The 12,893-nt window shown below is 38.7% G+C and overlaps 1 protein-coding gene and 1 long non-coding RNA gene across 15 annotated transcripts in view; one reads left to right on the forward strand and one right to left on the reverse strand.

The window, feature by feature from the left end:
• PEX5L (peroxisomal biogenesis factor 5 like) overlaps window positions 1–12,893 on the reverse strand; it is a 110,109-nt gene that overhangs the window by 11,718 nt on the left and 85,498 nt on the right. For all 14 annotated transcript variants that reach the window (XM_039713459.1, XM_039713465.1, XM_039713461.1 and 11 more), the window contains 7 exons: window positions 11,242–11,337; window positions 4,838–4,954; window positions 3,776–3,919; window positions 2,944–3,014; window positions 1,972–2,169; window positions 638–803; window positions 94–251 (listed from right to left, as the gene is read on the reverse strand). In XM_039713459.1, coding sequence (XP_039569393.1) covers window positions 94–251; window positions 638–803; window positions 1,972–2,169; window positions 2,944–3,014; window positions 3,776–3,919; window positions 4,838–4,954; window positions 11,242–11,337 — 950 coding nt within the window. The remainder of the gene's footprint in view (window positions 1–93; window positions 252–637; window positions 804–1,971; window positions 2,170–2,943; window positions 3,015–3,775; window positions 3,920–4,837; window positions 4,955–11,241; window positions 11,338–12,893) is intronic.
• On the forward strand, window positions 121–11,233 carry LOC120504209. The gene is made up of 3 exons (XR_005627970.1): window positions 121–254; window positions 1,915–2,001; window positions 9,676–11,233. It is a non-coding gene; the product is annotated as an uncharacterized LOC120504209 (long non-coding RNA).

The following is a 12,893-nucleotide window of genomic DNA, read 5'->3' on the forward strand; positions in this document are numbered from 1 at the left end:
CTATTTTATTCTTAGATACCTCCAGCTTGAAAACGAATCTTCACCCGGCAGTTGTGATGCCTGACTTTTTGTTCACACATCTTTTGTGCTCACCTGTATGCCCCTAGGTTGATGCAGCTTATGCCCAGGTTGTACCTGGACCTGATGAAGCCAGGCTGGATTTCCAGAGCTCGTGTGTAAGCCTCCACAGCCTCCTCACTGCGGTCCCCGTTGGCCAAGGTTGCCCCAAGGCGGTTCCACAACGTGTAGTCCTGGTGAGAAAATGAGTTTTTCTATTCCAGGTGTCAAAAACCAGACATAATGTCTCATTTTTGCTTGCAAAGGAAAGAGGACTGCATAAAATAGTAATGTTGTATCTTAATTGACAAGGAATGTGAGGGTCTGACTCGTGATCAAAAGTGACTTTATGTATTTAATACCATTAATCAGCACACAGGTAGGAACTGGGCATGCACAAATCTGCTTCCAAACAGAAGAATTACAATGTTAATTATGTCTTGTAATTAACATGTCTATTTTGGGTCTTAAAATTTTAATGGCAGAAGTGGCATGTCATTAATAATAGTCTGATCTAGACAGGAAAAAGGAAATGGACTGTAAAGCTAAATTTAAGAAAATGTAAAAGTTTAAAATGTACCTCTGGTCGAACAGTTAAAGCAGCACTAAATGCATCTATTGCTCTGTTAAATTCTCCATTCAGGTGAAAAAGAACCCCAAGTCCTGTCTGCAGGTCAGGGTCTATCATATCACCATTCTGGTGAGCAGCCTCCAGGTACAAATCCTTTACTTCTTCGAGTAATGAGCTAGACAAGGGAGAAAAATAACTTAAAGATCCATCATACAGTTATTTACAAACATTTCAATGTTGATTGCATAGACTGAAATGAAAATCTTCATAGTGGATTTATCAGAAGTGTTATACTCCTAATATTTGTGAATGAGCTTCTTCATCATGGCAAAGGTTTACTTCAGGGTGCTGTTGTAAACTCACGTCTGAAATAAAAAAAGTTCATCCATGAAATGAGGTCAAATTGCAGCCGTGAGCCCAAGTGGAATGATATGAAGGTTTATTAAAATTATTCAAATTACATGAGTTTCTCAGACATAAAGCATTCCTTTACTGGCAAAAATAGTAGAATTTTTAAGAGGAACACATAAGGGACCAGCCAAGACCCTTGAAGAAAGATGCCAAAACATAAGACTTCTGTGCCCACTGTAGCTTCTTAAAACCTTTGCACTGACAGCACCAGATGTCAGCAGGATGAAGCCAAAGTAGAATAACACACTTAGCAATTAAGCAGAACCTGCATATTTTATTTTTGCTCATACGAAATTATCTTGTCAACCCAGGACTTGTAAGTGATGAGGGTAAAACATAAGGCCTGTCTTCAAAATGACAAGCAGTGAGATAGCCTGAGTGGTTTGGTTCTCTAAATCATGTTTATGCCTTTAATGACTTTATTATGCATCTCACAGTCCAGAGGTACTTGTTTATTGTCCTCATGAAATCATGATGAAGGGCTGCCAAATCATGATTTTTTTGTTATTAAGATGGCCAAGATAAATCAAATGGCTGTGTTGTCTCTTGGTTAGAACCACAACAGCTTTCTAACAAGCAGGAGCCACCTCCCAGCATTCTCAGAGAGCTCATGTTGCACTGCAAAATGGCTCATTCCTGGATTCTGCTGGGCTGGGGTATGGGAAACAGCAGGAACAGTGAACAGTAGGAAAAACACACACATGTAGAGCTGGAGAAAGGCTTTGATGGATGTGGAAGCAGCTGAAGGATGAGGGTGAGGACGTGGGAATAGAAAGACGAGACAGGAATGGAGGAAAGTGATGGGAGTTGAGGAGATCCATCCTTTTTTAGCTGGGCTTGGTTTTTTTTCATTATCAGTTTTCTTTCACTTCCAGGAATGGCATAAAAGATAAAGCATTCAGTCATTAAATGAAGATAACCACTGCATTTACCTTTCATCTGCTGTCTTAGACATCCTCCTTGTAAGTGCTGGGGACCCTTTTTTGCTCCTCACTATGTACTTGTATTTTGGATTTTGCTTTATCCAGTTTCTCAGGGCTTGATAGGCTTCTTGTTGATGGCCAGTGTTGGTGTAACTCACAGCCAGGGCCATCAGAGCTTTCAGGTTGTTTGGCTGCAGTTCCAAGCACCTAGGCAGAATAGAAAATATATATTGAGATATTTCTTCAGCCAAGCACAATGTTTGAATTGTTCCAAAGTAATCCATGTGAAGAAAATCACAATCATCAGTGTTGTTCTTTTGAAAACTGGGGATGAGCAAGCTCCTAAATCAGGCAATGCCTTGGATTTCTATCCAGGTAAGCCAATAAAGGACTTATAAACAAGTTTGAGTATCCTTAGGTGAAATAACTTCATGGTTATCAGTGCTGATGCAATTGAATATTACTTCAAATGGAAACATAAAAACCCATTACAGAAAGATAATAATAGTAATAATGCTGATATTTTGGAGCTCACATTTTATGTACAAGAATTCTGTGATCTTCACATCTCCATCGACCTAAAACTGTTGGCAGTTTAGCATTCAGCAGCTGAAGGGAGCTCACTCCAATTAAGAAAACCTCTTCATTAAAGGACAGACTACAGAAAATATGTCAAGTGGCTGGAATGTAAAAGAGGCACTTCATTTGCATCATGGCTAACTTGTATTTATTAGGCAATATAACTTTTCTTTTGTGTATATACTTAAATTACTCCATGAAATATTTCACTTATTTAATAAAACAGAAATATTAAAAACTAGTCATCCCTCTGAAGTCACTGGGAGTTTCTATAACTGTGTCAATGCTCTACTCTGCTAAACAAATTCTTCTCATTCCAAGGCAGGAATGACATTAAATATCCCCAGGTCTCCATTACCCAACACTAATCAGAGCCCAGATTTAGGAGTGATCTCCCTCTACCTTTGGAGGGCCACGATGGCTGCCTGCTCATTTTCATTTTCTGCCTGTGTTATACCCAGGAACTGCCAGGCCTGCAAAAATAATAATTTAGTTTGTTACATATATCCAACTGCAAACAGAGTTACAACCAATAAACACAGGAGTGAGGAAAAGCAGCAGATATGTCCAGCACTGTGGGTCTTCTGTCAGTGTATAATCACATGATGATTTCTTAAATTTGAGTTACTGTACATTTTATATTTTGCTACAAATTAATGGAAAATAGAGAAGAAGAATTATTTAATTGTATATTATATACAGGGGGTTATTATATAAATATTATATGTGTATATATGTATTAGGGGTTTCTAGGGAGCTTGGGATTCTCTGATTTTTTGAAGTATGCTGTTTAATTTAATGTAGGAGGAGATTCAAAGAGCCCTAGATACAGCATAAATATTTTTGACATTTCACAAAAAAAACAGGCTTTAAATATAATCTAGTTGAAAACAGCAACATTGAAGAAATTTATATAACTTTAACATTTTTTCAACAGTCTTGTCAAATCAAAAATATGCATCTTTTGATAGCAGTTTACAAGTTAGTTTGAAAATATCGGGATGTGAAGGGAAGGTCTGAAATACTTCAAAAAACAATATTTCAAAACCAGATTCTCATCCTGTGAAGAACTCCTTGTTATCTCTTTAAAGGCACACACTAATTCATAACCCTTGGAATCCAGTGTTTCAGTCAGCCATGCCTGGCAGAGGTTTGAGCCCAGAAATCATTCCCTCACTCCATGGTGCAGGGAGTTCCCTTTTCCTTTGCCAGGGGAAGGCACAGCAGTGAATACCTCAGCATCGTTGGGCTCTTGGAGAATTGCAGCCTCCAGGTACAAGATTGTAACGGGCAGGTCACCTTCCTTCATTTTTTTCAGCCCTTCCTCAAAAGCACCAGGCCAGTCTTTGAAGGGATTGTCAGTGTGGAAATAATAACCCTGGAGCAGAGAGATAATGGACCCGTGATGAATGGCAAGTTGCAGGGAATGGCAAGTCTAAAAAATGCAGTGACTCATTGTTTTCCAAACAACCTTTGCTCCCTGGAAATGGCACGAGCTCCCCCCGTGGAATTTCAATGACAGAAAGTGTAAAAAGTCACATAACCAGGCATTTATGTTTCTGCTCTTTTACTTTATTTTTACTTTAGCTCTGAAGTTGTACCTAGTGGTATTTATGCTGGGCTCTCCATCAGGGGTAATGTCAACAGCTCACAGTGCCTGAGTAAGAGCAGAGCTGAACCTCAGAGCCCGGGACACCCAAAGTGGTGGTAAAGAACACACCAAGCAGCTGAATCCCTGCAGTGCTCAGAACCTCACAGCTGCTCAGTTAAAATCCTGAAATCCTCAATTAATCTTCCAGATACACAACAGTGCTGCACCTGAGTTTATTTTAGTATTCCTTTAGTATTCCTTTAAGTTTTGCCTTTTTCTCTTGTCACTGCAGTGTAAAGGGTGTGTGGTAAGATCAGCTACATAAGAGACATAAAATTAAATATGGAGTGGAAGGAATTAAGAACGGAAATGGAATTGTCATAATTTCCATCCTCAACAGTGTTTGAATGTGCTGTCCCGGGTATTTTTATTTGGTGCTTTTCCTTAAGTGCTTGTCTTCAGAAGTGCTCATAAATCCAGCAGCTGCTCTGTGATCCTTTCAGCTGAATTTAGGCTGTGTGCAAGCCTAAACCTGTTCTCACTGTGGCAACGTCTTCCAAATCTGCCCCACCCACAGGCAATCAGAGAGGATGAGCTCTTTGGGGTACAATTAGCTTCCAAAGAGTTCTTGGGTTCCCTGGAAGAGCTGAGGCTCACCTCGAAGCTGCACAGGGGGGATGCGCTCAAATAAAAACCTGGTGTTACCTTCTCGATGGTTGAGATGGTGACCTGCCCTGGTGCTTCCTGGTTCTCTGAAATCCAGTTTCTGCGAGCCATTTCTTCCCATTCTGCTTGCATTTTATCCCAAAACTCTGTGTCAGACTAGAAGAAAAGGAGGAAAAGAGAAAATTAACAACAAAACTTTAAAATAATGGTTTTTGTTTAAAAAAAATAAATTTCTTTCTATCAGTGGTCTGAGAGTCAATTTTGCTGAGCAGTATTAGTTCTATTAATAATCACATGGACTGAAATACTACAGCTCCTGTTTGGAATTCCATATAATTAAATGTCATATACTGGAATGTGTTTTGTCAACAGAACACTCTTTATCTCAGAGGCAGTGTATGTCCTGTTTGAAGCAGGATTTGCAGCAGCTTACACTGCATCTCATTGATGCTAACAGCAAATTGTTACATAAAAGTTGAAGGCAATCAGTGCTGCAAGTCCCTGGACAAAGAAAAAAAAAAAGAAAAAAACAAAAAGAAAAATCAACTAAGTGCATATGCAAAAGAATAACAATAGATAAAACAGTTTGAAAGAGAGCAAGCATTGATTACTTTGGTATATTCAGCATAATTTTCAGCTGTGAGAAAGAGAAATGCCAAAGCCTAGACGGAGGGTGTTTGTGCAAGGGATGTAATACAAATTGGGCTTTTTGACATAGTGGAGAAATCTTAATACTGCATTGTATACTCTATGGTGAGAGGAATCTACAAGAGATTGTAGAATCACACAGTAAGATTAATATTCAGCTCAAAGAAGAGGGAAAATGCACATACAAGGGAAGGAGAAATTATGAAAAACAGATGAGATTTAGGACAACGAATGAGATTAGCAACGAGCAGAAGGAGGGAACAACTGTGGCTACTAGGAAATGATGCCAAGAAACAGAAATAGAATTATAGAAGGGGAGAAGCCAAATTAAGGTGCTACTTTTTCAGCCTCCACACACTAGTCATGGGACTCTGAGAAGGAGATCCATAGCAGAGTATTTGCAGAGCACTACAAACCTTTCCAAAATTCTCTAGTTCCTACAAGGACATGGCCAGTGTTTCAGTGAGCTGACAGCACTGGGGGCACAGTTATTTATATCAAAGATAACAGCACAAATAAATCTACTGAGATTTAGACAGAACCATTTGAGAGCAAGGTGCTAATCAAAATGGATTGAAGGTTTTATGAACTGGTCCAGATAGTTTTGTGTGAGTCTTTGTTATAAGGCTGACAGCTTTGGTGCAGCTCCACAGCCAGGCATGATTGGAAAAACAGAGCTTAGACTGTTTGTGATTGCATGGCTTGCTGCAACCCTGCTTAGGTGCTGGGGAAAAGGAAAGTATACTGTCCTTCATTCTGGAAGAAATTCAGGATTGTCTGAATCATGCAGTTTTTGGATCTGTGAAGGTATCTGCTATGTTCCTCTGTGCAAAAGGAAATAAACTGGGAATGATTCACCCTTGGAGAGGAGATTTCACTGCAGGTAACAGCAGTGAACTGCCCCTGACCACTCTGTTGCACCACTTCACAATTTGCTCTCATTCCAGACTTGAAGAAAATACTTTCATATAAAGAGTTGTGAGATTGTACTGAAGTGTCCATTTAGGGTTTGAAAAGGCTGGGATATTGAATCATATCACTGCCTCTTTAACTCTTGTCAGCCATGACCAGAGGCAATTGAATCCCCAAAAAGATCCTGCTCAACAGATGCCTGCATCAACTGCTTCTCATTCAGCACAAATCTGCCCAGCACTGAAATAAAAATTATGCCATCATGTTTTAACTAGCAGTAATTTTGAGATTCAGCATGAGGTAAAAATGTGGAAATTTCTCTTTCCTTCAGATTAAAATTAATAAAACTACTGAAAACTGATTAGTAATGACCCTATTTAGCCAGATTAATTTATAGAAATAATCATATATATGTATCATATTTATATTAGATTTTTTGCTTGCATTTTTCCCACAAAAATCAATGGTGTGGAAACATCATATTTCTGCAGATAGTAAGCAAGTGGATTTAGGTCTTAAATTCAAATTCTGCCATTTAATGATATATTTATAATTCTCACAGAAGTTCACTGTGTTTGCAGTCCATGTAAAAATCCAGTGAATTACTGTGCACTCAAGTAGCCCCCCATAATTTCCATTTACAGAGTCAAAGGAGGGGGGAATGCAATGAGGAGGAGAGCAGCTTTGCTATAATCCCTCCCAGCTCATCCTGCCCTCCTTGGACACAGGACCCAGAGTCATTTTGCAGTGCTGAGAAAGGTTTGGGCAGAATTCTGAGGATTTTCAGCACGAGGGGATTCTGACACTGCCACAGCAAAGCTGCCCCGAGCACCTGGACCAGGCTCTGGGGTGCCAGTGTCAGCAGCAGAGCAGCTCAGTGCTCTTCCTTGAGGAAGAGAACTGTAAATATTACACACATTTAAATATTGGAAATATTTCAGTCTCTGCTGAAGGCCTAAGTCTATTTCAGCTGCCATCAGTAGCGATTTTTTCATTTATTTCAGTGGCAGGAGGGTTAAATTAATATTGAGCCTTTCTGAAAACCTGGCTTTGGATCAAGGCTCCTAGGTCTAATTTTAGCTCTATTTGCTACACCACCAGTGCCAATTAACCTCATTTCAATGGTTTTGCCACCTTAAGGCTGGTGAAATACTTTGGATAAACCAAGAGTTTTCAGCCCAGTTGAACACATTTAACACATTCTCAGATCATCTGCAGCAGTTTAGAGGAATGACAACCAGAAAAAATGTTCATACCATCTGACTTCTTCCAAGAAGAAAATTCTGCATTTTGTCAAAGAGGCTATTTTTACTCTTAGTATTTAAAAATATGCTGAAGCAGTTAAACAAATGGGAGGCAAAATATTCCCAGGCTCTTTATTTCCTATGATCCAATGAAAGGGGGCAGGGGAAGTATTTATAAATTTACCTATTGTCATAACTTCTAGAATTTTGTCTGTCCTGTATTGCCAAAAATTAATTTGAAACGTTCCTTATTGACCAATGCATAAGCAAGGTTCTGTAATTGTTCTCTGAGTTACTGCATTACCATACTCTTTGATATGAAAAACACAGTAAATTAAACTTGTGGTAAGGTTTCCTTAGCTGATATCTTCTTGAAACAAAATCTGAAAATTTTACTGAAGTTTAGAGATAAAAAATGTTTATCAAGGTAAAGATTCCCACTGTGTTTTGAAAGAGTTTCAAATAAAATGCATCTGAATGACTCAAGTTCCTGGTTCCTAATTTAACCTATGGTTTGGCCAGTTTTAGGCCCATCCAAAGAAATGTTTAAATAGTGAGACAGGGATATTGTAGGTACAGAAAGGATCCAACCAGTGCTCATGGGAACCACAAAGCTGATGGTCCTGGAATACATTTTCCTAGGCTAGAACAAATTAATCCCATCTTTTTCCTCCTATTGTCACATAATTTAGCTGTAATGTGCTCTGATGCTTCAAAGCCGTACATTATACAGCAGATGGTTCATGTGACATTGTGTTGTAAATAAAATGGTGCTGGGAAGGACAGCTCAAAATTTCTTATGCATAAGCTCACAAAACAGTGTGGCATCTGCAGCTTAATCAGAGAAATGTGGAAGAAGAAAATAGCAAAACAGCTTTTTTCCCATCTCTGAGACTTTTCAGTTGGAAGTTTTTGCACCTTCTTGCTTTTATTTTTATTTATTTTAACTCATCACCAGCAGGATGGTGGTTGATAAAACAATTGTTTTAATGGAATATGAGTACAGGATGGATCTGAAACACCATTCTGGCATTTTAAAAAAATTCAAAAATACAAATTTTTGATGAAACAGAGCTAATTATCGGAAGGATTGTGTTAAAACATAGTTCTTATGGCACTTGAAAAATAATGAGACAAAAAATCATGAGGCAAAGATCAAATCTAATTTCAAAAGTAAAAGAAAAGGTAGCAAGGTCTGCAAGCACCCAAACACTGCAAGGGAATCTGGACCCTCTCTAGGAAAAAAGCTATTTTACTTTATTCTTAAAAGATTTCCCAATGGCATAGACATCTTTAAACCTTCTTAAGAAGGAATTACCTCACAAATCTTCATTAATCTCAAAGTTTGACATCTTAAAACCATTCCCAAAGCGCTGAGGTGAATACTGGGTGGAGGATAAAGTTTGGTGTCTTCATTTACTGAATTGTTAATTAATTCCTTTCGAACTAGGCCACCAAGAACCTGAGATTTACTTCCTTTTCTTGATCAGTTTTCTGGCTAATCTTTCCACTTGGATCTGTCCCAAACAAAGAATATTACAGAAACATCCAAAGCCTAAAAGATGAATTTTTGACCTGTATCTATTTTCTGCTTAAGAAAGCACTAATCTTTCTGAGATGGGCTCCAATTTATTTCAATCACTCCAGCTTTCTTACTACTTCATTTCAGCTAGGATGAAAATTCAGCTCTTTTCATATGCAAATGGAATAACTGCACTGTAAGGTCTTGAAGACTCCTTTCCTTTATATTTTAACTACCTAGCCCAAGGTTCTATTTTAAGCAGAAAGAATAACTTAAGGCTGCCAGCTACAGTTGGGGAAACATTTAATTTGATTCCTTTTAATAGCCATTTTTGAGAGTATTTTAAAGTATTGTAACAACCTGTCTCTGTTGCCTCAGAATGACCTTTTAGTCTGTAGGGTTTTGGGGGTTTTTTTACAATATATTCTCCTCCTTACTTTACTCTGCACAGTAATTCAGTAATGTCTTGTAATCTGTTGTTGGACTCAACTCATTTTTCTTTCTGCTGAGTGTCTGGAACTCCCCATCACACAAGTTTCTGGCAATTGCAGGAGAACTGGCATCAGCACTGAGACGTTCAACAGGAGATTCCCTGTGCTGCCTTCCCAGGTCATGGCTCAGCACAGCCACCCTGAGGATCAGCAAGCAGGAACACCTAAAGCATTTCCAGCAGTGGCAATCTAAAGCAAGTTCCCTCCTTTCCTGCCAGGAGCAAATGTCTGTGTGATGTGTGACACCAGAAACATCTCCTGTGCCTCGGCAGCAGTTGTTGATGAAGAATTTATTTGATGTAGAAATAAAAAATGCCTTCCATGCTTGGTTTAGGAAAGAGCTAATTTACTGATTTTGTCCATTTTAGCTTTGTATGCTGAGACCAGATTTTTGTTTGTGTGTGCAATAAAATCCCAAGAAACCACGGCAGAAACCCTTCATCTTACCATAGCATATCATGAAAAAAACCCCTACAAATCAGATTAATTACTTCAACAAGAAATTATCTTTCTAGCTAGAAGCCAGTATCAGACTTAGGCATAGTTCTGTTTCTCATCAGCCACTATTAATCTAGAATTGTTCAACTGTCAGCACTGGAATTAGAGTGGTCTATAGCTTGAGTTAGAAGAATATTAAAATACATGACTAAAATTTAAATCTAAACTCAAACATCCCTAAAGTGTTCTAGATGGTTTGGAGACTAATGAGCCTGCAGTGCTGAAAATGCTAAAAATAACCTGTTTTGAGGAACTAGTTTCACAGCTTCATCCTCTGCACCCTAAGAACTCATTTCAGTGGCTGTTACATAATTTAGCCTGAAATTCTGTCCTTGCTGGAATGGAGCTGTCTTGGCTCTTTGTGGTGATGGGATTTTGAAGGGTTGCCCATGGAACCCCTGAGAAGACAATGAAGATAATGATGCTCCAGACCAATGCTTATATCTAATTTTTTGTGGAGTTCTGCTAAAAAATCTGTGCTGTACTTTGTGTCCAGACAGGATCAATTTGGACTAGTGGTATAGGACAACACTCAAAAGATGTTTTAGATGTTAGAAATGCAGAAGTCACTGAAAAAAACCCCAGAAGTGCAATAGGACAACTATCCAAATACTTCTGTCTTTTCAAACCAAATAGATTTACCAGGAAACAAGAATACTCCTGTGCTAAGCATTCTGCCACTGGTTGTAAAAATGTGAAAATGGTGCATGGTTGGTGCTTGTGCACAGCTCTGCTTTACAGCAGGTAATTGTGCTGTTCATCAGTGCTTCTGAGCTCTGCTTTCACAGGAGAGGCTTGGTTTGTGTCTGGGTGTAAAGAACTGATGGCACACAATTCCCTCTTTAACTTGTGGTTTGGAATTAGCTACATTTATGGGGAATTTACCCATTTGCTTTAGCAATAAAAATCTAGCTTAAAATCTCTGTAATGTTTTTTTATAGCGAAGTGTTTTGAATTTCATTTTTTAAAAGAGACAAGCTGCTATTTTAAATTAATAGCTCCATGAATTGCATCTTTTCTCTGTTTTAAATAATCCAATTCCAACTCTCTCTTCTGCTTGTGCTGCAAGATGAAAAAAGAAATCTGTAGAACAACAGCTGAAAATGAAAACAGTAAATGAAATAATACCTCAACAGCTGCCTTTGCTCTTTCAAATTCCTCCTCCAAGGAGTGATTTCTGGAGAGAAGAGGTGTTCCCCAACGCTGCTCCTTACTTGACCGTGCCTAAAAAATAAAAGAATAAATCAGAAAGGGATGATAGACCCTCTGTCACACTTCTGAGTTATTTCCTTAATTGTCTAGAGCCTCAAATTGTTTTTTTCTTGGGGAAAACTACTTCTTTCCCTGCATGAATTCCTCTGAATTGTCTTACACTGTAGCAGAGACCACTTCTCACGGGAAGCAGAGTAATTTATCTTTTCCAGATTTTTCATTTCACTCAAGATGTGTGAAAGAGACATACAAGAAAAGGCAAAGCAAGGGTTGGACTACAAAAGGAGAGAGCTGACTATATTGTATAAGACTTGTACCTTCCTTGTTCCTTCTGCACTGTGACTGTGGCAATGCTTTCCACTGGCTATGAGCCAGGAAGAAAATATTTTTTTTTCCCTGCACATTTTTGTGGTTTTCTTTCAGGTTTTCTTCTGGAATCACATTGGAGAGCCAGGTTTGCCCTGGATATCACTGGAAGGGCAAATCCTTTTTACAATCAGCATCTCTCTTCTGTATTGGTCAATCCCACTGGAAGCACATAATAACTTTTTCCCTGTTCTTTTTCTAAAAACAATGTTTTGTTTGGTTTTTTTTGGTTTTGTTTTGTTTTTTTACAAAAAGCACTGTACAAAACCAAACAATATTTAAGGATGGCAGAAAAAGCACAAAGTGGCCTAATCTTGCTAAACAAGGCTCTGACTGCTAATCCCTTCCTTAGTGTTTGTCAAGAGGTTAAACTCATTAGCCACTTGTGTGCCCGTGCTTCCAATTGCATTAATTTCCTTGATTATATTTCTGATGACTGTACTTGTAATATTACATTTCTGTGAACCACACTGCTAAAAGACTAATTTTGATCACATCAGACTCATTGGGCTCTCTCTGCAAATGTTGGATTGGGCACTGCTGGGATGGAACATCTGACACTCACATCTGACACGGTCAAACACATTTCTCTGTGCTTGTACACACATGGATTTTTTCCTACAAAGATGACATTCATTTGCTAAACGAGCCCTAGGTTTTCTCTTTTGTTCCTGAGGCTTTGGTCTCTCAGTTTAGAGTGATGAGTGAAATGCACATTGAGTGGATGAAACACATGAGGTAAGAAAACAAGGACACAGCACAATTCCTGTGAGAAGCTCGTGGTGGTGTGGGCACTGTGAGTGCTCTCCTGTTCTGGCCTCTGGACTCTCTCTGGCTCAGAGTGTGGGGGAATGTCCACACTGAGGATCTATTTCTGCTTTCACATCTTATACCTCCAGTCCATACTTGGAAAATACTATTTTCCTTTGGTGAGGCGCGGAAGATATTTCAGGTTGTTATTGAAAACAAACCAAAAGCCTATACATAAAACAGTGCTTTTACTGAGTAATAGAATTTAGGGCAGAAGAGATAACTGGTTCAGATCATTCATTTGTCTGTGTATCACATGATGGCATTTGTCTCTCAACACCTATGGAAACAAAATGATGTTCTTCAGAGAATAAACTGAGGTTGTCTGGGATAAATGTCTTTGAGGAAGCTGCTTGGGTTTAATTTGAAGTTATCAAGAGACCTTAATGTCA

This window comes from Passer montanus, unplaced genomic scaffold, assembly GCF_014805655.1.
Source record: "Passer montanus isolate IOZ18808 unplaced genomic scaffold, ASM1480565v1 scaffold29, whole genome shotgun sequence".
Taxonomy (NCBI): domain Eukaryota; kingdom Metazoa; phylum Chordata; class Aves; order Passeriformes; family Passeridae; genus Passer; species Passer montanus.